General features: G+C 36.5%; 1 protein-coding gene across 1 annotated transcript in view; it reads left to right on the plus strand.

Annotated features, from left to right (window-relative positions):
* Window positions 1-25,248, plus strand: part of ADAMTS19 (ADAM metallopeptidase with thrombospondin type 1 motif 19) — a 229,737-nt gene that overhangs the window by 106,802 nt on the left and 97,687 nt on the right. The window contains exons 9-10 of the mRNA XM_029941162.1: window positions 20,397-20,537; window positions 22,202-22,352. Of these exons, the coding sequence (XP_029797022.1) occupies window positions 20,397-20,537; window positions 22,202-22,352 (292 nt within the window). The remainder of the gene's footprint in view (window positions 1-20,396; window positions 20,538-22,201; window positions 22,353-25,248) is intronic.

A 25,248-nucleotide genomic window follows, 5' to 3' on the forward strand; every position in this document is an offset into this window, starting at 1 on the left:
TAAGTGGAAGTTTCTGAATAGTATAAGCAATCTGAGTATATTTTTATGAAACAGACAATATGAATAGTGGAAGATTCACTTTAAGAAGCAATCTTACTTTAGGATATGTAAAATACATTTATTTAATCTCTAATGTATTCTAAAATATAAGAGAAACACAAATTAAAGGAACCAACCACCATGCAAGTTACTTTATTAACATGCAAAGTCTTGGTCAAGAATCTCTACTTTAAAAATTAAATGATATAGTTTAAGGAAAGGCCACTTGAGCTTTATGTAGTAGAAACATTGGTTTATGACCAGGAACTCAGGTTGGAATGGCTAAAGTGGTAGTAAAATATTATTTTATTTGCCTTTTATAGAGCTGTACCCAAAATCAATAGAGATGTGCCAAAGGTATGGGTAATGCTTGAAGGATTAAGACCAGGACATAGGATATATGTTGAACTACTTAGTTGCTAAAAATCCTTTTTACGTGTAAGCAGTATTTTTCTCAAAAGTAGGGGCTAGTATTTTTTTTTCTTTTTCATTTTTTTAAATGTTTATTATTTTGAGAGAGAGAGAAAGAGAGAGAAAGAGAGGGCGGGAAGGAGTGGGGAAGGGGCAGAGAGAGGGAGACCCAGAATCCAAAGCAGTCTCCAGTCTCTGAGCTGTTAGCACAGAGCCCAAGCAGGGCTCGAACCCATGAACTCAGAGATCATGACCTGAACTAAAATCAGCTTAATCAACTGAGCCACTCAGGTGCCCCATTTTCTTAATGCTATAAACTGGGATACACTAACAGTAAGAATAGTGGACAAACAAACAGACAGGAGAGAGGTCATCTATATAAATTATATTATCATCATCCAGCATAAGATATAAAGCAAAATGAAAGGAAAAATGTAGGAGAGGAAAGAAAAAAGTTTATACACACATAGCCTCTTGAATAAGCAAAGTTTTCACAAATGTTAGATATTATATCTATGGATCATGCACACCAGTCAGCAGAGCTCTTTATGTTAGGGATATAATTAAGTCAGCTACTTAAATGAAACTGTTAAGTTCTTCTTTTTTCTTTTTAAACTTCTTTCTTTTTGGGGGGCGTAGGGTCAATAACTTTTTCTGAGATATTTTCTTAGAAAATAGATCGTATAATTTCAGAATGGCAGAGTGATTCCATTTAAACTTGTTAGTTAAAGACTGCCTTTCTAGAGACGCATGAAAAGTTTCTAAACTGATGTGGGATGAGTGTGTTTATGTATTTTACCTGTATTTAGTTTCTAGAAATTCCCAGAGAAACTCCATGTATGGCTAGAAAAACCAGTAAGGGGCACCAAGTAATAAAAGCCAAGTCTTAAGGGTGAGAATTTGATAAAGAGAACAAAAATCCTCCTTTACTCTTTCAAAGGAATGAATCTTAAATGAAAAATGTATCAAATTTTCCTTTGGGAACTTGCCAATTAAAAAATCTTGTATGTAATTATATACAAAAGTATAAATTAGTGTCCAAGGCAAGAAAGAGGAAATAAGTTGTTTATACCAGTGTTTTATGATTCCTTTTCCCAAATATTTTCCTTTCTAACAATAGGTGAGCATGTGATTTTTTTTCTTAGAAGCAAAAATGTCAACCATAGAATGTTTTTATTGATATTAAGTGTGTTTATATTGATGAAATACAAATGGGATCTTCATTAATTTACTGTGATAACAGCTAAAAACTTTATTTTTATAAGAAAAAATACCGTAGGACATTGTTTGTGAATTTGACAGTTTGTTGAGTGCATGTGTATACGCATATACAATATATTTTGTAAGCAACAATTTATTAAAGTAAGAAATTTTACTTTAATTCAAGCCAGACTTTATTACTGACATATAAATTGTAGTTAGATTGCTGTGTTTGGGGAGTGTGCCCAAGACCACCCTCAGGTTCAGTGATTTGTTAGAAGGACTCAGGAACTCAGTCAAGCTATTTTACTCATAGTGACAGTTTATTACACTGAAAAGAATTGGATTAAAATCAGCAAAGGAGCAGGAATATGGGGCCGGGGCTGGGAACACATGGCACAAGTTATAAGTTATCTTCTCTCAGGTGAGCTGTGCAGAACTCACTGTGTGTTAATTCTCTAAACAATGTGCGAAAACGAAGTACTGCCCAACCCAAGGAACTAACCTGAGCCTTGGTACCCAGGATTTTTACTAGGTGGTAATGATGGTCATGGAGGCATAGCTGACCACCTGCAATGCACACCTTCGGTCTCCATCCATTCCAGAAGCCGAGCCAGCCATGTCCTCCCCCTAAATCCTATTGTTAGTATGAGCTATCTGGCTTGACCAGGAGTCCCCAGGTAAACAGATACTCGTATCAGAAGAGATATTACAGGGGTGTCTGGTTGGCTCAGTCATTTGAACGTTCAACTCTTGATTTCAGCTCAGGCCGTGGGATGGAGCCCCGTGTCAGGCTCCACGCTGGGTGTGGAGCCTGCTTAAGATTCTCTCTCTTTCCCTCTGTGCCTGTCCCCCACTTTGCTCTCTCTCTTTCTCTCTAAAATAAAAATAAAAAAGAAGGGAGGGAGGATGGATGGATATGCCAGATGCTTATAGGTCACCTCGCAGGAACTGGGCAAGGACCAGACCCGTCTTTTCCATGTGTGGATTTTGGACCACCCAACTCGGAGCAGTGACTTTGTACTGCACCACAACACAGTATTTTTAAGCCTTAAGATATCAGACTTACATTAGATTGCTAAAGCCTTTCTAAAAAAAATAATAATGTCTCCTTTTATTAGCAGGCATTGCATTAAATACTGTGTTTTCCTCTATAATCCAGGCTCATAAAAATCTGGAGCTATATTTTGTGATTATTGTCTTTTTTACAGATGAGGACACTGAAGCTAATAGAGATGAATTTTTCAGGAGTTATTTGACATTAAGAGCATTCTTTTCTCATCGCATATGCTGTTAAGAATACTCTAGTTCTCTTATTTAATTTAATCTTGTTTTTTAATGTTTTTGAACTGCAAATGTTCTTAGTAGTCAAATGCTATTTTGTAAGTTATTTCTTCTATAGCTTTTTGCAGTTAGAAATGGCCCCTCATTCAAAAATTGAAAAGAACGCATTTTTGCCTATTTGTTGTATATTTTCTTCTCTCTGTCTCAGTCTTTTGCCCCACTGTGTTCTGCTGTTGAACATTAGAAGGCCACCTAGACTTTATTTTATTGTCTGTAGTAAAGTTCTCTCCATTAAATTTGATTGTTCATTAACTGCTCAATAAATTATCTTACTGTTCAAAATGTGGTCTCTGATGCTATAAGGAGCTATGCCAGAATATAGTACGTTGCTTGCTTCATTGAACAAGTCTTAAAATGAAAAAAGCAAAGCAAAGAAAAAAAGTCAGTTGAACTCAGCTGCGTGCTTAGTGATGTGACCAATTTACACTGTAGTGCCACTTACTTATCTAGACACAGATCTGTAAAAACGAGTTTGCCAGTGGCAGCAGGGCACCGACCACACTCCGTGTGACCTGCCGCATAACGCTTACTCCAAGTCACTGCTGTGTGGAAGTCATGTTTGAATTGGTAGAGAGCCTGATATTTTTATTGTTAGCCTGAAAGGTGGTCTGCAATTGAGTTGTATATCTCTGTTCTCATATATTTATGAAACACTTTTAGCCATAAATCCTACAATGTAATCCAGTGCCAATAATACATGTTTTCTGATATATTTAGTGGTGTTGTAGATTGTTTTGTTAAATATATGTATATATACATTATAACAAAATTATAAATATATAACTTATATATAATACATTTATAATTTATGTAGCAAAAAATAGAAACATATACCATATAGACATATCACATCCTTTTTTCTTTATGGCCACAAACAATTCACTGATTCCAACATGAAGTAAAGTAACCTCTGATAATAAGTGGGTAAGCTTTTATCAAAATTTATCCTCTGGCCTTAGAATTCGTAAAATATATAAACTATCAGAGAAATGATAGTTTTAGAGGTAATTGTTAGTAACATAATCCTGTGAGATTTTTCCTAACCTTGTTAAATCTAGAGATTTCTTGGACAGCAAAACTGCCCCGACTTAGCACATTGAGACCAAAGACTTGTGCTCCCACCTGAAGAAAGAAGGTAATCATATTAGATTTGTTTTAGAGAGGATGATTGCCAAAGCTCACACAGCTAATTAAGTGCCTGAGTGGATGTTCAGAGTCAAAGTTACCCGAATCCAGAGTTGTTGTTAATTACGGTGCTTTGCCCCAGATGCGGAGGAATCCTTCTAGTTACCTTCCCTTTACTCAACATTGCTTCTGGGCCAGCTCTGTATAATCTGTTCCTGCCTCACACCGTGCTCCCTGTTATTGCCAGCACTGCAGCACCATTAGAGTCTTCGCAGGGTTTCTCATGCGTTACACTTCTTCGCACCGAGGTACAAGGGCACGTGCGATTCCCTCTGCCTAGAATACCCCCATCTCACATCTTCAAGCTCTTCTCTCCTCCTGATCGTGATTTGCAGGGCGTCTCAGGAACCACCTCTTACACGTTGTGTTTTGTGCACTGGCAGTCTCGCCATTAAGCACTTAATGGCACTATCTCTTTGTAAGTGTTCAGTCACTCATCTGTTCGCAGGCTATACGCTCCAAGAGGTAATGAGCCATGCCAATTTTTTATTATCGTGGGATTCCTAATTCATTTTATAGTGTTTGGGACGTATCAGGCATTCAATATATATGTAAAATAATGCTTCAATATAGTGATTTTCTTAGTAAAGTATTCTTATGCAAAGAATGTTGATGAAAATTTGTTAGAGAAAACATGCTACCTGCACACATTGTTTAGAATGTTTTTAAATATTGTCTGAAACTTTTAACAGGGCATCAGGTAAAGTTTTATAAAAATAATGTTGTGTATTGGTAAATGCACCCAAGGCCACGTGGAGTGAGCCATTATTCCATTCACCACACACAGAAATGACTTTCCACAGCTCGGAAGTGCTCTCGCCTCGGGTCTTCCTGCCACAGTAATTGGAAGCTGTCTGTATCCATCTAGCTGCCCAACCAAACACAACGAAATGATCCTCGCTCTCTCCGTTTCTCACTCTCCACAGTCACTCCATCAGCTGTTGACCCTGCCTTCATAACATATCCACGTTCTGTTTACATTGCACTAATTCTCCTCTTGCCACTCTGGACCAAACCACCCCTCTCTCTCATACGGATTCTTAAAGTAGCCTCCTGAGTGATCTCACCTTACCAGCCCCTTGTCACTCACAACCGGCTTGAACTCAGAGGCAGGAAGCGACCTTCACAGCGAAGCGAATTCTCCCACGTTTTTGCACAGACTCTTCCAGTGGCTTCCTATCTCACTGGTATAATCCCCAGCCCTCTATTGGCCGGGTCGGCCCTATTTCTAGCCTCCTTCCCCCTCAGCCTACCATTCCTCTCCTTACTAGCCCGGCTCCAAGATGCATCAGCCTCTTTTCTATTACTCAAAACCCTTGCATTTCTTCTTTCTTTCTTCATCGGATATCTGATCAAGTATCACCCTCTCAGTGAGGCCTTTCTGTTACTATTTCTTAAAAGTATAGCCGTAACCACAGTTCCAGCTTATACCCTCTGCTTGCTTTAATTTTTGTCATAAAACTTTTCTAAGTCCAACAATATATCTGTTCGTTATGTATCTATCTATCCATCTATTTGTATTTGTACAGTGAATACTTAACTCCTTAGTTTACTGTTGTATTTTCAGCATCTAGAACAATAGCACTTCCATACTTGGCATATAATATGTACTCAAAAATGTATTTATTAGATGAAGATAAATTAGTTATTTCTAAAAGTGAAGTCTGTATAACCTCCTATGATCTGTAGAAGAGCTGAATATACAAATGTAATGTCTCACAGAAATTAAAAATAATATTCTTTTTAAGGACCTTCATTGTTATCTATAAGTAATATATTGTCATTTCTTTTCACTTTAAAAATTCACATTAGGATTCACATTAAGATTTGTGTTGAAAGGAAGTTTCAATAGAAACTTTTCAAAGAAAAGACACTGAAGTCTCCCATCCCCATTTCAAAGGCTTAAAAATCCCAAAAGGAGAATTTTTTTATATAACCAGCCAAGAAAAAGAGCCAGGAGAACCTTCCACATGCTAGAGGCAGAGGCATCTTTCCGCATAAAAGAGCTGGCATTTCCCGTTCCCTGGGTGCTAACTCTTGGTACTGGAGGGAGGTGCTGAGGGGTGAATGCACCCTGGTGAGTGAAGTCGAGCCTCACAGTCCCTTATAAGGCAATGTGTGTTCCCAGCTGGCTGGGAGCAAGTAGTTTGCTTCAGGACATGGAATGAAGAAAAAAAGCTATCAGAATCTAACATATTCTAATTATAAAGTTTCAGAGCATAAATCGAAACATTAACAAAACAGATAAATAACCACATTCATAGCAGAAGGTTTAACACTGCTCTCTGTAGCTGATAGTTCACCTGAATAGAAAGATCTCTAGGGAAGAGATTTGAACAACTAGAAATATTGATCTACAGGCAGAAATAATACCTGCAGCCACGTAATGAAGAAAACCTGCTTTTTCAAAACACAGATAATTATGAAGAATGACCATATTTTATTCTTCAAGTCTAAACAAATTTCCTAACGTTAAGCTACAGATGAATTTTTCTTACCACAATACAATTAAATTAAACAACCAAATCTTAGAAATAAGTATAGAAGGTTATAAGCATATTTTGGTAAAACTCATCATTCAGAAAAAGAAATCATTAGGAGAACCAGAATACTCTCAGGCTTAAGCAATAACAAATACACTATTTTCCAAGTTTGTAGCCTTGCAGATAAAGCAGCAATAGAGGGAAATTAGTAACTTTAAATACATATGTAACAATTAAATGATGAAATTAATGACCTAAATTTTTGTTTTAGGAGGTTAGAGAAATAACTGCAAAGTAAAAGGTACTGGAAGGAAGAAATCAAAAAGAGTAGAACTTAATAAAATAGAAAAATGCAATGAAAGTAACAAAGTCAAAATTAGATTTCTGAAAATACCAATAACATTGACAAATAATAAAACTGATTAAGGAAAAAAGGCATAATTCAACAGTATTAGAAATCAGCAGAGGCAGTATAACAGATACTGAAGATATTAGAAAGATACAAAGAAAATATACTGAATACTGTCATGATAAAAAATTAAAAACAGATGAAATGGGAAAATTCTGAGAAAATATAATAGAAAGATAGAAGCTCTATAACCGTTTAAAGGAGTTGTATCAGCACATTAGAATTATCCCAAGGAAAACAAGGTCAGACACAGAGAAAGGTTCAATGAATAAATAATGCTAATATTAATCTAATTTTTTAGAGAATAAAGGAACACCCTATAGTTCATTAGTAGAGCTAGTATTCATGTATTATAAAAGTCAGCGAGGGACATTTATGAGGAAGGAAAGTTATAGTCCTTTCTTATCTGAAAATGCTAAAAAAATTCTTTTTTAAATTTATTTATTTTGAGAGAGAGTAAGAGAGAAAGAGAGAGAGGATCAAGTCAGAGAGAGGAACAGAGAACAAGAGAGGGGCAGAGATCAAGGGAGAACAAGAGAATCCCAAGCAGGCTCTGCTTCAGGATGGAATGCAATGTGGGGCTCAAACCCACGAATGTTGAGACCATGACCTGAGCCAAAATAACGAGGTAGAGTCGGCTGCTTTACTGACTGAGAGCCACCCAGGTGCCCCAAAACCATTTTCATATAAAGCAGCACTATGTAAACATACAAAGGAAATACAAGGGAGTACATTTGGCTTTATACCAGGATAGGAAAGGTCATTTATCATTTAAGAATCTTAATCTTCATGTTAGTAGCTTAAAGGCAGAAACTATAGTATCACAGTAGATGCACAATGGCTAAAACAGTAAGACAAGACTTGCTGATGTATATTTACCAAAATTATTGGGAAACATCATTCTTAATGGTGACATATTAAAAACATTTCTACAAAAAAAGAAAATCACAAGAATCTCACCACATCTGCTTCTGTGTATGTACTGGAGACACAAACAAGTGAAGCATGGCAGAAAAATAAATAAGAGCCATAAAGAGGGGAAGGGAAAAAAGATATTGCTATTTTAATTTGCAAATGATGTGATTCCCTATATAAAAATATGATGTTATATAGAAGCAAAGTATATAGTTAATTCATGAATTTAGTAAGATTATTAAATATAAGATAAATATACAAAAAAGAGCTATCAACATAAAAATACAAAATGTCATTAAAAAAGATGATACTATTTACTGTAGCAATTGCAAACAAAGTACTTAGGAAGGAAACCAACAAAAGATAGGAAATTATATACCCTTATTAAAATTTATTCAATTAAACCTGTGTCGATGAATCTATACCATGTTTGTGAGTCGATTTATTTTCTTCACATGTCAAGTCTGTTGTAAATGATTTACAGGTTCATAGAAATTTCAATATATAGACTGGCACTGCGTCTCTATGGAAGTTGGCAAATATTTTCAAATAAGTTCAAATAGTCAAAATAGCCAAAACTTCCTTGGAGAAGGAGGAGCTGAAGATAGAGGCAGCAATAGAGGAGGATGAGAGGGGAATAATGCAGGAATCTTTCCCTGACAGAAATCAAGACTAATTTTCTAACCAGAACAGCTAAGACATTTAGACGTTGGTGCAAATATGTACAAATACAGTCTGATAGAACAAAATCCAGAGTCATAAACAGGTCCGTGCCTAGATGAAAACCTGATGTCTGAGCAAGGTGTTGGCAGGTCAGTAGAGAAATTTGACTTTTCAGGAAAATGTGATGATGCACTTGGCTTACCACATGTGTAAAAATGATACTGAATACCTGCAGATTATTTCTAAAAATCGATTTGGCATAAAATAAAGACTGATACGTCACACGCAACATTTTTAAGAGAACATTTATGAGACTATCTTTAGGACTTTAGGGTTGAAATGATTTCTAAAACAGCACATACTCTTTGCCTTCTTTTGAAGGCAGAAATATAAGACCTAATAGAGATGTCTGGCATGATCTTAGAACTGATCTGATTGTGAATTTTTTTTTTAAATTTCTGGAACTCCTTGGTGTCTCTGTCAGTTAAGTGTATGAGACCAAGCCCTGGGCATGTAGCCTGTTGGGAATCAATCTCTCTCTCTCTCTCTCTCTCTCTCTCTCTCTCTGCCCTTCCCCCACTTGTGTGTTTGTGTGCATGTGTGTGCATGCATGCTCGCTCTCTCAGATAAGTAAACATTAACAAAAAGATTTTTTAATTTGTGTGATGGTTTTACTTCACCATCACCACTAAGTTGTATTAGACTACAGGACAGAGATAGGCACACACAAATATATGTAGTATGTATTAACATATATATTTTACATATTTGTTTTCATGAATATATTTCATAATATTAAAACAAAAATAAAACTAGAAAGGAATGACAAAATGAACATTATTTATATAATTGGAAAACTCAAGACAACCTACTAAAAAGACTCTATTAGAACAATAAGAGAATTGGGGGGGAGGGTTACAAAATTACATAACAATTTTTGTTATTTAGTACATAAACAACAGCCACTTGGTCACTATAAAGAAAGAAAAAAGCCATTTATATTGAAGATAGCAAAAGATAAAATATAAAAGATAAAATACCTAAGAAAACACTTACAAAGGAATGTAGAAGACTTATAAAAAGAAGATTTTATATCCACACAGAGTCATAAAAGTGGTTTAAATAAATGGAAAGACATTTTCTGGTTTGGGATAGGAACAGTCAATATTATAAAATGACAATTATCCATATATAAATTTAATGTGACTGGCTCAAAATGCCAATAGAATTTTCTTTCCTTTGTTATTGTTGTTAATTAGATGTACTGATTATAGGCTCCATGTGGAAAAATCAATATAAGATATTTGTTAAAAAAAAATAACAAGGAAGAGAGGAGAAGATGAATTCTATCAGATATTAATACATTTCATAATAGATAAAGCAGTTTGTGCTGGTGGTTAAATAAGTAAGTCAATGGAACAGAGTAAAAAGGAATTAAACCTAAAATTAGGAAAAGATTTATAAATGCACTATATAATAGAAGCTGAACCTGAGTCAGTGGAAAGAAATGAATCATTCAAAAACAAACAGGAATCTGATTCTGTACCATATTTATGACATTGGAACATACCAAAATGATTGTGGACATTGATAATTTTTTCTTGGCTTTTTTTCTTTTTCTCTTTTAATAAGGAAGGTCTGTCATTGTAGATATGAAAGTTAGAAGTACTTAAGGAAAAGTCACATAAAATTAATGAGTCAAAACAAATATCATTGCAAAGAAAGAAATACATTAGTCAGAAGATAAATCACAATCAGTGGAAGTATTTGCAACCTATCTGACAAAGTAATATTTACCTTAATGTAAAAAAAACTCTTACCAAATAATACACAGAATGATGAAAGACTTGTTAAATAAAAAGGTACCACACAGTTCATGGAGGTCTATCCATGGCTTTTCTTTAAAAACAAAAACAAAAACTTACCATTATTCATAGAATGACAGTTCAGATCACAAAGCAATTTTCCTTTCACCCATTAGATTACATATATTTGTACAGATGAATCCATATTTACTTCGATCGTAAGGACTATTCCCTTCCCTTGGCAGGAAAATTCTTCCTGCCTTCTCCCCTGTTTTCACTCACTCTTCTCTCAGACCTATGGATAGGTTAAATCCCTTAACATTCATATGTTCTTTTAGGCTCTCTGTGGTTTTCATTCTTAATTTTTTCACAATTGTGGGTTTATCATATGTGTATCATCTTGCGATCTCTGCATGTTTAATTTGAATGTGGTTCCTCAGGCTAGGGACTTGTCTTGTTTCTTTTTTTTTTGTTTTTGTTATTTAACATTGTCTAACACCCTTCATATGTGCTCAATAAATAGCTGTTAGATGATATTTTGATAACCGTGTAAGTATAAAGTGTTGGAATGTGTAGGGGAAACATATTCTTATACATTTTCAGGAGGAGTCTAAAGTGGTGCACTATTTTTGGAGGCCATGTGGCGATCATTTTCTAAATTTAGAGGACTCCTGGTGAATAGTCCCGGCTCCCTTGCCAACTTTGAGCATAACACATTTTAAATTCCAATTTAATTCATGTTTCTTTGCTTACTAGAATGGTTGAACATCACACCTTTTCCTGACTAGCTAAAGTTGGGCCCATTGCCTAAAAAATATGCAGCCAATAAAAATAATCATAAAGACTTGAAAATGGTCACTGTTTTACGTTAATAAAGTAATACTTACTTTTTGCCCATTAGCATCTGATGACTAGGTGCTTTCTTTTCCCAATTGTAGAAAATGCCTTTTTAAGGTAAGTTATATTCTTAAAATAATACAATGGGCATAAAATTGTGGATAAAATTCTTTGTCTTGAAATTGGTATATGTCACAGTTTTATAATTTGGATTGTAGCACATTTATGATAACTTATACATGTAACAGTGTCAAGAACATTAGAAAGCTCTAGCAGAGTTCTGTATTTTTATAAGTTAAAAGAAAGTGTATTAAACATTAATAGTTTATTACTGATTAAGACTTTTATATGGTAATTAGATTGCCTTCTTTGTAGAGATGTCGAGTGGATAAAATTACATACGTTAAAGGAAATTATAAATCATGTCATTATGAAAACATAGAACATTTTTTGATATGGCCAGAAAATGCTTCTTTGGTTTTGGTTTTTGCCTCACTTGGTGAACCAGGGGAAAAGGCTAATACATAGCACTAAACTTGGGCATGGAGCCGTGGCTTTTCCACTAAGTTGGCAATTCAGGAGTTTCTTCAGAACTGAGAGGCTAATGAGGCAATAAATATGCAAAGTTAGCTCCTTGAAGGCAATAAATATGTGGGGCACCTGCTAAAGTTTTAAGTTTTGCCAGAGCACCAGGAATGCAGATGTCTTGTGAACCAACAAGCCTTTGAAATCAATGACATTTGCTTACATACCCTGCTGGAAATTGTGCCTGGAGTAGAAACAGGGGTGGTTCCAGGTTGTAAATCCGCTTCTTCAGACACCTGCATTTCTGTTATTGGCATCAGTACTGCTGTCACTTCTTCACTTGAGACATCTGAATCATCTTTAACCCTTTCTCCCCTTCATTCCTTTCATAAGCAGTTGTCACATTTTACTGTTTTCATCTGTCCATTATTTCTTCTCTTATTCTTCCCAGACTTGGACAATTGTGACACCTGCTTCCCTGGTCTTTTGCCTTAGCACTTTATCTTTCTGCTGTGTCTCACACATTAGTTCAGAAATCTTTATTGTCCATTCCTACCTGACGAGTGAACTTAGCCTTAGATTCACGACGTTTACAGTGGTCCCCATCTACCTTTCTCACATGATAGTCCACTTCTCCATTTCCAAAATTCCATTTTCCAAAATTAAACCTGAATGTCTGGTTGGAAATATATATATATTTTTAATTCCCTTGCTCTGTTTATTCTAAATATCAGTGAATTTCTTTAAAAACATTTTTTTAATGTTCATTTATTTTTGAGACAGAGAGAGACAGAGTGTGAGTGGGGAAGGGGCAGAAAGAGAGGGAACAGAGAATTTGAGATGTCTGCATTGAGCCCAACACGGGGCTCGAACTCACGAACCATGAGATCATGACCTGAGCCGAAGTTGGACACCCAACCGACTGAGCCACCCAGGTGCCCCAAATATCACTTAATTTCTAATATATACTGATTTGTACTGATATTTATACCCTCTACACAGCTGCCCTACTGAATAGCAGTCTCTATGAAAACAGGATTACTAACACATTATTTCTGCCCCAGCACAAAGTTAAGTGCCTTATACATTATAGGCACTCAAATATTTGTTTGAATGACTAAGCATTTGTTGTACAAATACTCATCTCTTGGTCATTCATTTGAGATTTAGAATAGAGGATAGTGGAGTTCAAGAAGTAGAAAAGAGGAATTAGTTTGGGTCAAGGAATGCAGTTGCCTTCACTGACCAAAAACTAAAAATTTAAAAAAGTAGTTTTTTAACTATACAAATACAAATATTGCAAAATATCTTATGGTATCTGATGATATTTTGTATTTCTATATTAAATAAACTATGTGGAAATTGATTGGTTATGTATCACTATGGTGAGTCTACCTTGAAGTCTGTTTGTAAGCCTATCCAGCTGTTTTCATAGAAGTCCTGAAGTCATAGACTTGCAAGGGTCAAAGCCAGCAGTTTAGTGATAGGATCATTTAACCGAAAATTCTGCTAATTCAGTAAGAAGCCAGCATATAGCCAATTTCTCTCAGTTTGCCAGAAGAGTACCTTTTAGAAGGGAATAAAGATGCTTGCCTTTTATTCTACATCGATATGCATCACGATGTCTACTATAAGAAAGAGGGTATATGCTAAAAGGACAGTAGGCAAACAATAAAAAGTTAATGAGAAATGAAGATAAAGGCATTACATCATAATATAAGTCTGTTAGTCTGGGAAACAGGAATTAATAACAGACTGCTATCTAGATTTACCTCTAGAAATCCACTGCTCCTTAAAGTGTTCAAACTTAATTATTCTGTAATTAATGCTCCTTGACTCCCTAAAATTGGTAATGGCCACATGTAACAACATTGAACTCTGTTACCACATTCTGCCCGCTAGGATTCCCTGTAGCCAAAGTCACCAGCATCTTCCCATGGCACAGGTGCCTTGGTTAAGGTTAGAATCTACTCAGTGGGCGGGCGATAGGGAAAGCATTTTAGAGGAGACTTGGGCTTAAATTCTTGTTGTACCAGCTACTCAGTGAATAAACTGTAGGCAAGTCAATGTGTCTGTACTAATTTTCTTCATCCCTACAATTTGGATAAGTTTTTCTTTCTAGGTTCATTGTTAGATTGTTCGTGCTTTAATTGCATGACATCATGGCTAACACATAATACAGAGTGAATGTACAATAATAATAATCAGTAGTGGTGTATTTATTTTTATGAACACTCTAATGTGAAAAGGAGATTTTCACCTTCCATGGGCCATACATCTCTCTGTTCATTCAAGGAGTGATTTCATATCCTTTAGAATTCTTACTGGATTGGCAGGAAGTGAACATATTATGGAGACCCTGATAGACCACTAACACAGCTTTTGTATTTGATACTTTATTTAGGCATTGATACCAGTTAGAGTGGTAGGTAGTTTGTCCAAGTTAATAATCATAATGGGACTTGAGCCAGGATAGATGTGGCAGCATTCCCACACACCCGGATTCTCTCCAAATGTAGGTTTGGATGTCAGAGTGAGTAGGTGGAAGAGGGGAAAAAATCACCCAGCTAATGAATGGTCTTACAAGAATTGGCTTTCTGTTTGTATTTCTCTAATGTGTCTTGGCGAAAGTGTGGTCCAAAGTCAGGCAAGTGACCTTTCTCGGGCAGATCACCTACAGACTTTGCAGGCGTGGAATTTCTCTAAATCAGTAAGGGGTCATATTAGTTTCAACTTGCTGTCAAATTTGCAGAATATTTAGTTCCTTCTCTGATACTGTATCAGTGGCTAGATCTGTAGACATTTATGTAAGAAGGTATTGAACTAACTATATCAAGGAATTAAAAAGAAAATATATTCTTCAAACACTTAAATTCTAGATGGTGATAGCTTGTATATGTTACTAAAAATTCACCAAAAGTAGAAGGTAGTTCTGATATGTGTACATGCCATATACTGAAAGCCACAGACGTTAAGAACCATAGGAAATGTATGCTAGAGTTTATTGAAGACTCCTTTACACAGGGAGATGGTCTTAAAATTTGAGTTGCATTTGTAAATATAGACAATCTGGGGAAAACATTCTGATAGGAAGGAATTAGACAAAATGATAGGCTGGAATTAACTGTTCCAGGGAAAATTAGGTTGAAGCAAGTTTACAGATTAGTTGAAAAATAAGATAAAAATCTTGGGGTTTTGTCCTATAGGTCAGTGATTCTTAGAGTTTTGAGTAAGAATCATCTAGAAAATGACTTAAAGTTTCTGAGGCCTTATTTCTAAATAGTCTCATTCAATTGGTTGGGGGAGGATGCAGAATTCTGCATTTTAACTAACCCAACATCAGCATCCCTAGGTTTCCTTTTTAAATTTTTTAATGTTTCATTTCCTTTTGAGACAGAGAGAGACAGAGCTTGAGTGGGAAAGGAGCAGAGCGACAGGGAGAGACAGAATCCGAAACAGGCTCTAGGCTATGAGCTTTCAGAGCAGAGCCTGATGCGGGGCTTGAACCCATGAACTTGTGAGTTCATGATCTGAGCCCAAGTGGGACACCCAGCTGACTGAGCCACCCACGTGCCCCAGCATCCCTAAGCTTCTGATGCACGTAGTTCATTATTCACATTTTCAGTGTCACTGGTTGCCAAGGAATATTAAAATGTTTTGCCTAGGAAACTAGGTTTTTATATTAATCATAACAAACTAAAGTCATTAAAGCATGGTTTAACAAAGCAAAGAGTTAAGGGGCACAAAGTCAGTCGGGTAGACATGGCAAGGGTCCAGAAGTCAAGAGGATCAGCTCTGGTCTTCATTGGTTTAACTGAGTTTGGAAAGGGAGAGATGGGCAGGAGCTTGAAGGAGTACAGAGCTAACAGGGTCCAGGCATGTGGTAGCTTCTTACGGCAAGGATAGTGTGTCCTAACCCCAGGAGATGCTCAACTCCTTGATGGTAAGAACTGAATCCTGCTCAGGTTCATGACCCCCAGCCCAGTACAGCATGCAGCAGACGGTGCGTTCCCAACTGTTTGTTCAGTTGCTACATGAGGCTGTCACACAATGCACAGCGGAGCCACAAGGAATCCCTCTTCTTGTACCTCTACTTTTAAAAACGTTTTTGACATTGTTGCTGACTGGCTTTACATGGCCTTTGAACTTCCAATCGAAGTGCATATTTCATTGTTTTGTAACAACTAAATGTTAAATAATTAAAAATTATTCAAAATATAAAAAGTAATAAAAATACTTTGTACTTTTTTCCCATGAGCACACAGCAGTGAAGTTACACCAAATCAGATGTAGCTGCGGAATTACAGAAAATTGTTATTTTGTGGAAATATACTTCCACTTAGACATGACTGTTTCTTTTTTCATATAAAATTTTCTATATAACATAGGACTTCCAGTGGGAAATAATACATCATGATGAAATATTTAATATATTGAGCACAAAAAATTTACTCTCCTAAAGAATTATTGTTTACAAATCTGACCCTTTCCAAATTATGCAAAAAATGTGAGTGAATTCATAAATGTTCTCTTCTCTAACTCTTTAAACATCAAAAGGGACCATCTTCAAAATCCAAATGTTTCTCCAGCTTTCCGCAGGATATCACAAAACTTCCTGGCAGTGACTTTTAAACAAGTTGAGAAGTTTTATAAGATAAAAATATTTTTTCAGTTGACTTGACAACCATGTACAATGTTAGTGGAGAGTTTATTTGCCCAAGGCTCTTTGTCAAAATGAATTTAAACTGAGATTATTAAAATGTAGCTCAGTTGCAGAGTATGAGGAGAGGTGTTGCTAATGTCTTACTTCAAGAATGTTCTCCATACAATGCATGTGACTTGGTTTTAGAACTCTATACATAGAGGTGCATTTCTGCTAACAGACAGGAGACATTTAAAATTACTCAGAAAACAAAAACGATTATGGGCCTAAATGGAGAGTCTTGTTTCTAAAAGAGAAGCACTATAGTTTGGTTGTTCGGAGATCTCTCTGACCGTCAGTGCCTGGGTCTGAGTCCTATCTCCCCCATTAACCTCAGCACCTTCTGCATCCACAGAATAGAAGTCATAATAGTATATACATTATGGGAATATTGTGAGGATTAAGTGATAATATCCTTGGAAATGATTAATACAGTGACTGTTTTCTTTCCAATCTGTAGAATTGGAACTAAGCAGTGCTTCCTGATAGTTCAGATAGGTGATTAAAAAAAAAAAAAGGCCACTCCCAGTTTTTTTCATTAATGATGATAATCTTTTCTGTTACAAGTTAATTGGCTTTTGGAAAATTTAACAAATGGTGAACAATGCTTGAATCACTAGATCTCTCCATGGCTGTAGCTAATTTCTTACATGAGAATCAGGATCCCAAAAGGATCATCTGGATGAGAGGTTATAATCTTCCCAATTTGGAAAATCACATTACACCACTTTGGGAAGATGTCCAAATTGCTAACTCTTGGAAGCAAAACCTCTCCTTCTCTCAAATGGACACATTATTTAAGAAGTTTTATTGTTTCTGAAAAAGACCAGTTGCCTTTCAGGAAAATAGCATTTGCGTGTGATTTGAAAGCTGGTACCACCACAGATGGAAGAGTGGAGCGTGTTCCACATGGCAAGTGGCTGTTGATAAAACAGGGTCACCCGGGATCTGCCCCTAGTGGCGGTGAGCCCGAGATCCTGGCAGGGGCCGCGTCGGGACCCTGCGGTGAGAAATGCAAGAAGTCCTTGTAATCAGTTTGTGAGATTCTGCCTTATCTGCACTTTCTTGTTTTAATTAGTTAACATCCAAGCAAAGAAAATTCTTGCCATTATTCTTTCCTTGGTTTTCCTTAAAGTCCACAACTTTTACCAACGTTCACAAGGACAACATATTACATTTAATGATTTTTTTTTATCTCTGTGCTTTTTGACAAGTTAGGAGAATAAGATATCTCAGATGTATTGCCCCAAGAAAAAGAATAACTATGGGATCCTACTATATTCCAGACACTGGGTCAGGCATGTGACATCATCCTCATGTAATTTTCCTAACAACCAGAAAGTATATTTAATAAATGAGGAAACTGAGGCACATTTATTTCTTTATTATTAATTATTTGCATCTAGTCCCATGAATTAGGGGGGGGGAGACAGAATTCAAATCTCTTTTAACTGGAACATCTTTCACCGTATCTCCCAGCAACTGAACTGATCCATAATTACTCCACATCGCCTCTTACTTTTCCTCTTTCTTTATCATCAAAGTATGAAAACACTTATCTTCCTATTCTTTGTCAGTCATCCTATTAATATGTAATGATACAGAACCTATTGAAAGACATTAATTAGTATGAGAAAGAAAAATATGACTCAACATGGAGCTGAATTTTTCTAACACTGAAATATGGAAAATGATATTCAGTAATGTATTTTTAGTTTTATTAGTCTTCAGAGTTAGCAAACAGTGAATTCTTCAGTATTCTTAACTCATAAATTACTTGTTCCATCCATATCATTTTCTTCTTTCAAAAACATATTAAATGTAACTATTTTAACTCAAATTTTTAATTCATCTCAGTGAAAAAGTAGTTTGTCTTGAAAATTTTTCTTTTGATTTGAGAAAACATGGATAGTCCAGTGATTTCCTTAGCAGCTTCTATTATAATTCTTTTTATAGCATTTTAAAATGTAATATAGATATTCTTATTATTCACTTTTTTTTATTATGAAAGACTATCTTATTATCTAGATCATACACAATGAGAAAAGGGAACACTTGACTATCCTGCCATCATTTCACACTCAGCCTGGAGAAAAACAAATTTCTACTCTTCCGATTTTTTCAGTATAAACCTTCACTATGAGAATTCGGTGGAGGTTATATGAAAGTTTTCCTGAAATAGAAGTGATTTTTCCATGGTGACTTGATCCATCATTTATGTATAGTTTCTAGAGTATGATTCCAGCATGCCAGGAGTTCAGAGAGATGAGCCAGTTCCTACCCTCAAGAAGTTGCAACGTTAGCCGGGCGTAAAAATGTATAATGCAGTGTTGCCAATGCTGCAGCATTGTGGCTCACAGAATCCTGTGGTAGGACAGAGAGTACACATAGGTGAGATAGAAGTTAGTGAAAGAAAGCCTCATGAAGGTCATCGACAGTATTTCTTGAAGATTAAGTAGAATTTATCCAGGCAAAGACATTGAAGGATAGGCACTTTGGACAGGCCAGAAGAGGGAATGGAATTCATAGATGCCAAAAATGTAATGGTCAGTCACATGATTCCAGAGCCAGCCCCCTCAGTTCAGCCTTCACTGCTTTCCCCCTTCTCACTGTATAACCTTGGGAAAGCTCATTCTCATCAGCAAAGTTGGTGTTATACTAGTCCTTACCTCATAGAATTGTTCAATGCAGGCCTATAACCCCTTTGTGTGGTGAATGACCCACGAAAAAATTCTAAATAACAGTTAATTGTGAAAGAATAAGAGACCACATACTGTTGGGGAAACTAGAAATCATTTGCTGGAAAGAAAATGCTGGAAAGAACTTAGAAGAAGATAAGGAGACTCTGTACTATGTTGAAGAGCTGAAAAGTGCCATATAGGTAATGGGGAGGCAGACCGTGTTTTAAATGGACTTTCCTGGGGGCAGAGGAGGAAGAGAAGCAGGGAGAATGTTGGTAAAGATTAGAGTCATGGAACCCAATAATGACATAGTAATTGTTGAGACTAACTACTTAATAATCCTTTTTTAATAATAACAAGGAATTAAAAGGAAGTGACAGTTGAGACAAATGTTTAGGAAGTAGCCCTGGCAGGACTCGCCCTCTGACACTTAGTAACATAAAATAGCATGGGTGGCGATCTGAGAGAAGGCATCAAAGACCTGAAGATTCTTGACTTAGCAGACTGGGTGGCTAGAGAATGCATAAAGAGAGAATACAGGAGTAAATAAAGGTTTGAAAAGGAAATAATGAGGCAGTTTCTAGACAGATTGAATTTAATATTCTTCTAGTACATCCCTTTGGAGGTAAGTCAGATTTTTAAAGAGTTTCAACTTGAAGCAATAGAGTCAAGACTCATTAGAAGAAGTAAAGATGGCCAGGAACGTGAAGGTTTCCCAGGGACAGTTTGTGTTATATGATGAATGGAAGAAGAAAGTCTAATGAAGCAGATGGGGAAAATAATAGTTTTAATGTGGTTTCAGATATGTTAAAAGGTATGAATAAAGGATCTCCAGGCAAGAACAAGAATTTGATGTGATTGAATAGAAACTCTCTACTTCTATGTGTTTCATATATCCTACTCTGTGAAAAATTTTTCTCTAGACCATTTTGATAGAGGTGACTAAACATGTTATTTGTTAGATTCACTGGGAAATGTGTTTCCCTCAATAAGAATATTTACCTTTAATCTAGATAACAAAATTTCAAAATAAATAAATCTGAGATCTAATTTTATTTCGATTTTTAAACCTAATTTATCTCCCAGTTATTATCTGTGTATTTATCCCAGTATTTATCTGTGATTTAATTACCTTTACAGAGCGTTAAGATATATTTACCTAATGTAATTTTTTATTTTAATTATATTCTGAATCAGCATGGGCATTAATCATGACAATGACCACCCATCATGTGCTGATGGTCTTCATATCATGTCTGGTGAATGGATTAAAGGACAAAATCTTGGTGATGTTTCATGGTCCCGATGTAGCAAGGAAGATTTGGAAAGATTTCTAAGGTACTGAGGTCGTTTACTATTGTTGCGTTGTCGATGTTTATGTGTGCCTGCTTCCTCTACCGATCAAGGAGAGTGGCACAGTCGAGTGGAAAGGACACCCTATTAGGGCTCAAGGCACTCAGTTCTAATGCTGGCCCTTCCGCTGACTCAGAGAGTATGAATTGGAACATAATATTTAACCCATCTGCTTCTTAGTTTCCACATTTTCGTCTTCTTTTTTTTTTTTTAATGTTTATTACTGAGACAGAGAGAAACACAGGATGAGTGGGGGATAGGCAGAGAGAGAGGAAGACACAAATTTGAAGCAGGCTCCAAGCTGTCAGCGCAGAGCCCAATGCAGGGCTCGAACCCACAAACTGTGAGATCATGACCTGAGCCGAAGTCGGATGCTTAACCGATTGAGCCCCTCAGGCACCCCCACATTTTCTAATAAAAGAATGAGCTGGATGATTTGTAAGGTTGGAAAATTATCTGCCACAGTGTTTCATTACCTCTTCAAAATTTCCCAGTGGAAATATTCTCATTGCTCTTTCACTCAGCACATCTGTTATCACAAAGACCCTCTTTAACAAAAGTTCCACCCTTCCATTATGATACTTCTAAGTTTTGGATATTTTCCATGAATACATCATTTTCACCATTATAATAGTCCTCGTTCTCTTCTTTCCCACCTTCAACAGCGGGGACAGTTTCTGTCTGCTTGGAAAAAAAAGTGAAAAATGTTATTATTGTTCAAATTTTTGTTTTAAATCCCTTGTTCTTTACTCATCTCTTTGGTAAATAAAGGAACAGCAGAAACAGTATGCGATACGCAAAGCAGTTAGTGAGAGATGCTTAAGGTATCCAAAAGTCTCAGTAAGAAATATAGGAACATTGAGCTAGTTAAATTCATGATACAGATACATTTTACTCATTTTTCCATACCATTTAAATTGGCAAGCCTATTTTTTCTGTTTAATGAATATTAAAATCTGTCAAAATATGCTGTTTATTACCTTGCCATAACTCTGGAGTGAAATATGTGCATACATTCTGTGCTCTTTGTCACGATAGTGTAGGGACCGGTACACAGAACATGTAATATTTGAACGCACTACCTCTCTGCACCAGTTGCCCTTCCGTAGTCCCTAAGGAACATGTATGATTTTGTGTGACTGCCTACGCAAGAATGACAACCATGGTAAAATTAAATGTCACCTCGTAAACAGAAGCTGTGTTACAATGTCAAGTACAAAAATATCTGCAAATACCCACTTGACAATACCTTCCATATACTCTTTAAGTCCCCGGATGTAATTCACTTCTTACTCTGGCACACTACTTCTGGGCAACGTACTCTCTGAGTCTGAGCTTCTTAATCTTACAAATATGCAGAGTCATAACCATCTCACAGTGTTATGTGGACTAGGAGTCAGTCCATATGGGAGACCTTTATAAACCAAATAACTCATCGTCTTAAATCTTATTATATTAGGATTATCTTATATAGTTGTACCTAAATGAGTCTCACAAACAGAGTGATTTCTATGAGTATTCAGCAGGAGAACTTATAAATAAAAGTAAGAACATATTTTTAACCTTCTAAAACTGTTTCCTGTTGCTATGCTAATTATACACATTTTTACATTAAATTCAAAATGTTACACCTATCTGCATATTGCCAGGTCCAAGGCCAGTAGCTGCCTGCTACAGACCAACCCCCAGAGCATCAGTTCCGTGATGGTTCCCTCCAAGTTGCCAGGGATGACCTACACCGCTGACGAGCAATGTCAGATTCTCTTTGGGCCACTGGCTTCCTTTTGTCAAGAGATGCAGGTAAGGGTTGTGTCCGGGTGCGATTTTTCACATGTATGTTCACCTTCATTATTGAGAAGTATTGCTTGGAGGTGGGGAAGACGACTTTATTTTAGAGCATGCCACTCTTATGAGAGCACCCCAGTCTTGGAAAGAAGGATTTTCTAAGAAAAGCCTACTTCACTTTTTCCTCCTGGCACCTTGGAAGTGATAGAATTAAGGTGTGGGCATTTAATCGAAGTCAAGAAGGAATGACCCCAGAATTTCTACTTCAAATATGGCACTGAAGTCAGGGAAGTATTTACATTGTGCCAGTTCAGCACTTCTCTTTCAATCTTTGACTTTCATACACGGTAGGTAACTGGGTGAAAATGTAAGAAAAGGAGCATATGAACGTGTAATTGTGGAGGAAGAGTTGTGTCTTGTAACCCTGAAAATAAAGTGTTAAAAATATGTTCTAGAACAAAAACTAGAGAGTACATTCTTAAATAGTTAAACTAGAGGAAAGGGGTAAGTAAATGAAAGGGAACTAAGCCTTGTCTATGTATTGGTTACTCCAGACAGGCCAGTTGCACCAGTCTAGAAAGTAAGGAAGTCTGAAAGATTGAGTGAAATGACCTTCTTAACCGATGTAAGAATTTTAGCTCTTCTTACTTTCCCTTTTTTCTTTTCTTTTTTCCCTCTGCTGCCCACCCCTCAGCTGATCATCCCTTCCCACCTCTTCCCAACACACACGCGCACACACATGCACACACACTTTGTACTGCAGGAATAAACCAGTAGTCCTGCTTAGAGCGAATTGGTAGCTCTGCATCATTCTACCTAAGTTTCTGTGATTGCCTCAAAGGAGTTTGGCCTTGTTGAAGAGAATGCCATTTTGGGTTACCAGCAGCATAATTAAAATCCATTATAAGTCAAAGAGTATACGTCATTATGACCTATTTTATGCTCTCCCTTCTTTGCAGTTCTTATTAAAGGGGTTGTTCACTTAATATTTTCTTCTCATCCATTCCCCACACTAGTGCGTGAACTCTGTGAGGGCGGAGAATGTTTCTACAGCATCTGGCCCAGTGGCTGGCATGCGGTAGGCACTCAGTGAATATTTGGCTTAGGATTAAAATAAGTAAATGTATGAAGGAGTCAGAGCTACATCAAGTGTGACTTGTCAAAAGATGTACAGACTGTAACATCCATCTGGCAATAGTGGAGCTCAAAAAGGAACGGCTGGTGTAGGTGTGTGAGTGTGACCTGGTTCCCAAGGGTTTGCATGTGGCACCGCTGTGGGTCCTTGGAACTTAGCATCAGGCATGATCAATACAACGGTGGGAGCTTGGCTTTGTACAGTCTGTCGTTGGCACGGCCCTCACCCCATCTACTCTCATTCAGGGTCTTGAGATGACTAAAAATGGAGGTTATAGCCTTTCTTAAATCTTCATGGCAAAGTGAATGTGTTCAGGTCTACTTTGACCTGCTGAAGTTAGCATTGTTTTGGAAAGCAGACTAGGCTGTTTATGGTTGCCATTGTAGAAATACGTGGGAGGAAGTTGCAATTTATGTGGTACAAAATTGATAGAGCTGATAAATGGAAGACTCTCAGGTTTTATAAAGGACCTCAAGTGTTAGACAGACTCCACAAATCGTCAGCCACAAACATGATTTTGGTAAATTTTACATTATCTTCACAAACATTATCTTTAAAGCTTTTAAAATTTATCTTATATTGCAGTTAGTTAAATTTTATTAATACCATTCAACAATATTTCCAACTCTAAAATATCTGCCACGTAGTACATAAATCATTTATACTTATGACCTAATTTGATTCCCATAAAAATTATAGTTGTTATTCAGTCCTGTTTTACAGATTAACAATTTGAGTCTCACAGAAGTTAAATAACTCAAGTAAGTTCTTATACCTATCAAGAAGGAAGGTTAGGTGCCAATCTACGCAATGGGGGACATTGTAACTGCTATGCTTTATTTCCTCTTAGGGAACTCAGACTTCTTTATGGGCTCAAATCATAGATCAGATCCCCTGTTTAAATTGAATTCATTTTGGGACACCTGGGTGGCTCAGTCGGTTGAGCATCGGACTTCGGCTCAGGTCATGATCTCACAGCTCGTGGGTTTGAGCCCCACGTCAGGCTCTGTGCTGACAGCTCAGAGCCTGGACCCTGCTTCCGATTCTGTGTGTCCCTCTCTCTCTGCTCCTTCCCTGCTCATAATCTGTCTCTCAAAAATAAATAAATGTTAAAAAAATTAAAACATAAATAAATAAATTGAATTCATTTCTTCTGCTATATGCTGTATCATCAGGATTAAGAAATATCTTAATTATCTTTATTTTATTTTTCTAAGCTATTTGCTCTATTTATATGTTATTTCTCGCTAACCTACCTGGATGGATTTTTTTCCATCTCTGAAAGTATAAGTGTTTTTATAGGATTTTAAATCTATGGTTTTCAACGTCCTAGGATGTTGCCTTGGTTTTTTTTAATTTTTATTTAAAAATTTTTTTAACATTTATTTTTTTATCTATCATTTTAGTTTTTTTCCTTGTTCTTTTTTTTTTTAATTTTTTTCCATAATATTTTATTGTCAAATTCTTTTCCATACAACACCCAGTGCTCTTCCCCTTAAGTGCCCTACTCCATCACCACCACCTCTTTTCCCCCCTCCCCCTTCCCCCTCAACCCTCAGTTCATTCTCAGCATTCAATAGTCTCTCAAGTTTTGAATCCCTCTCTCTCCCCAACTCTCTCTCCCTCCTCCGCTCCCCCTGGTTCTCCATTAGGTCTCTCTTGTTTTCCTGCTAGACCTATGAGTGCAAACGTATGGTTTCTGTCCTTATCGAAAATGTGCAAGGAACTCACCAAACTTCACAATCACAAAACAAATAATCCAGTGAAGAAATGGGC

The sequence above is a fragment of the Suricata suricatta genome, chromosome 6 (assembly GCF_006229205.1).
Source record: "Suricata suricatta isolate VVHF042 chromosome 6, meerkat_22Aug2017_6uvM2_HiC, whole genome shotgun sequence".
NCBI lineage: Eukaryota > Metazoa > Chordata > Mammalia > Carnivora > Herpestidae > Suricata > Suricata suricatta.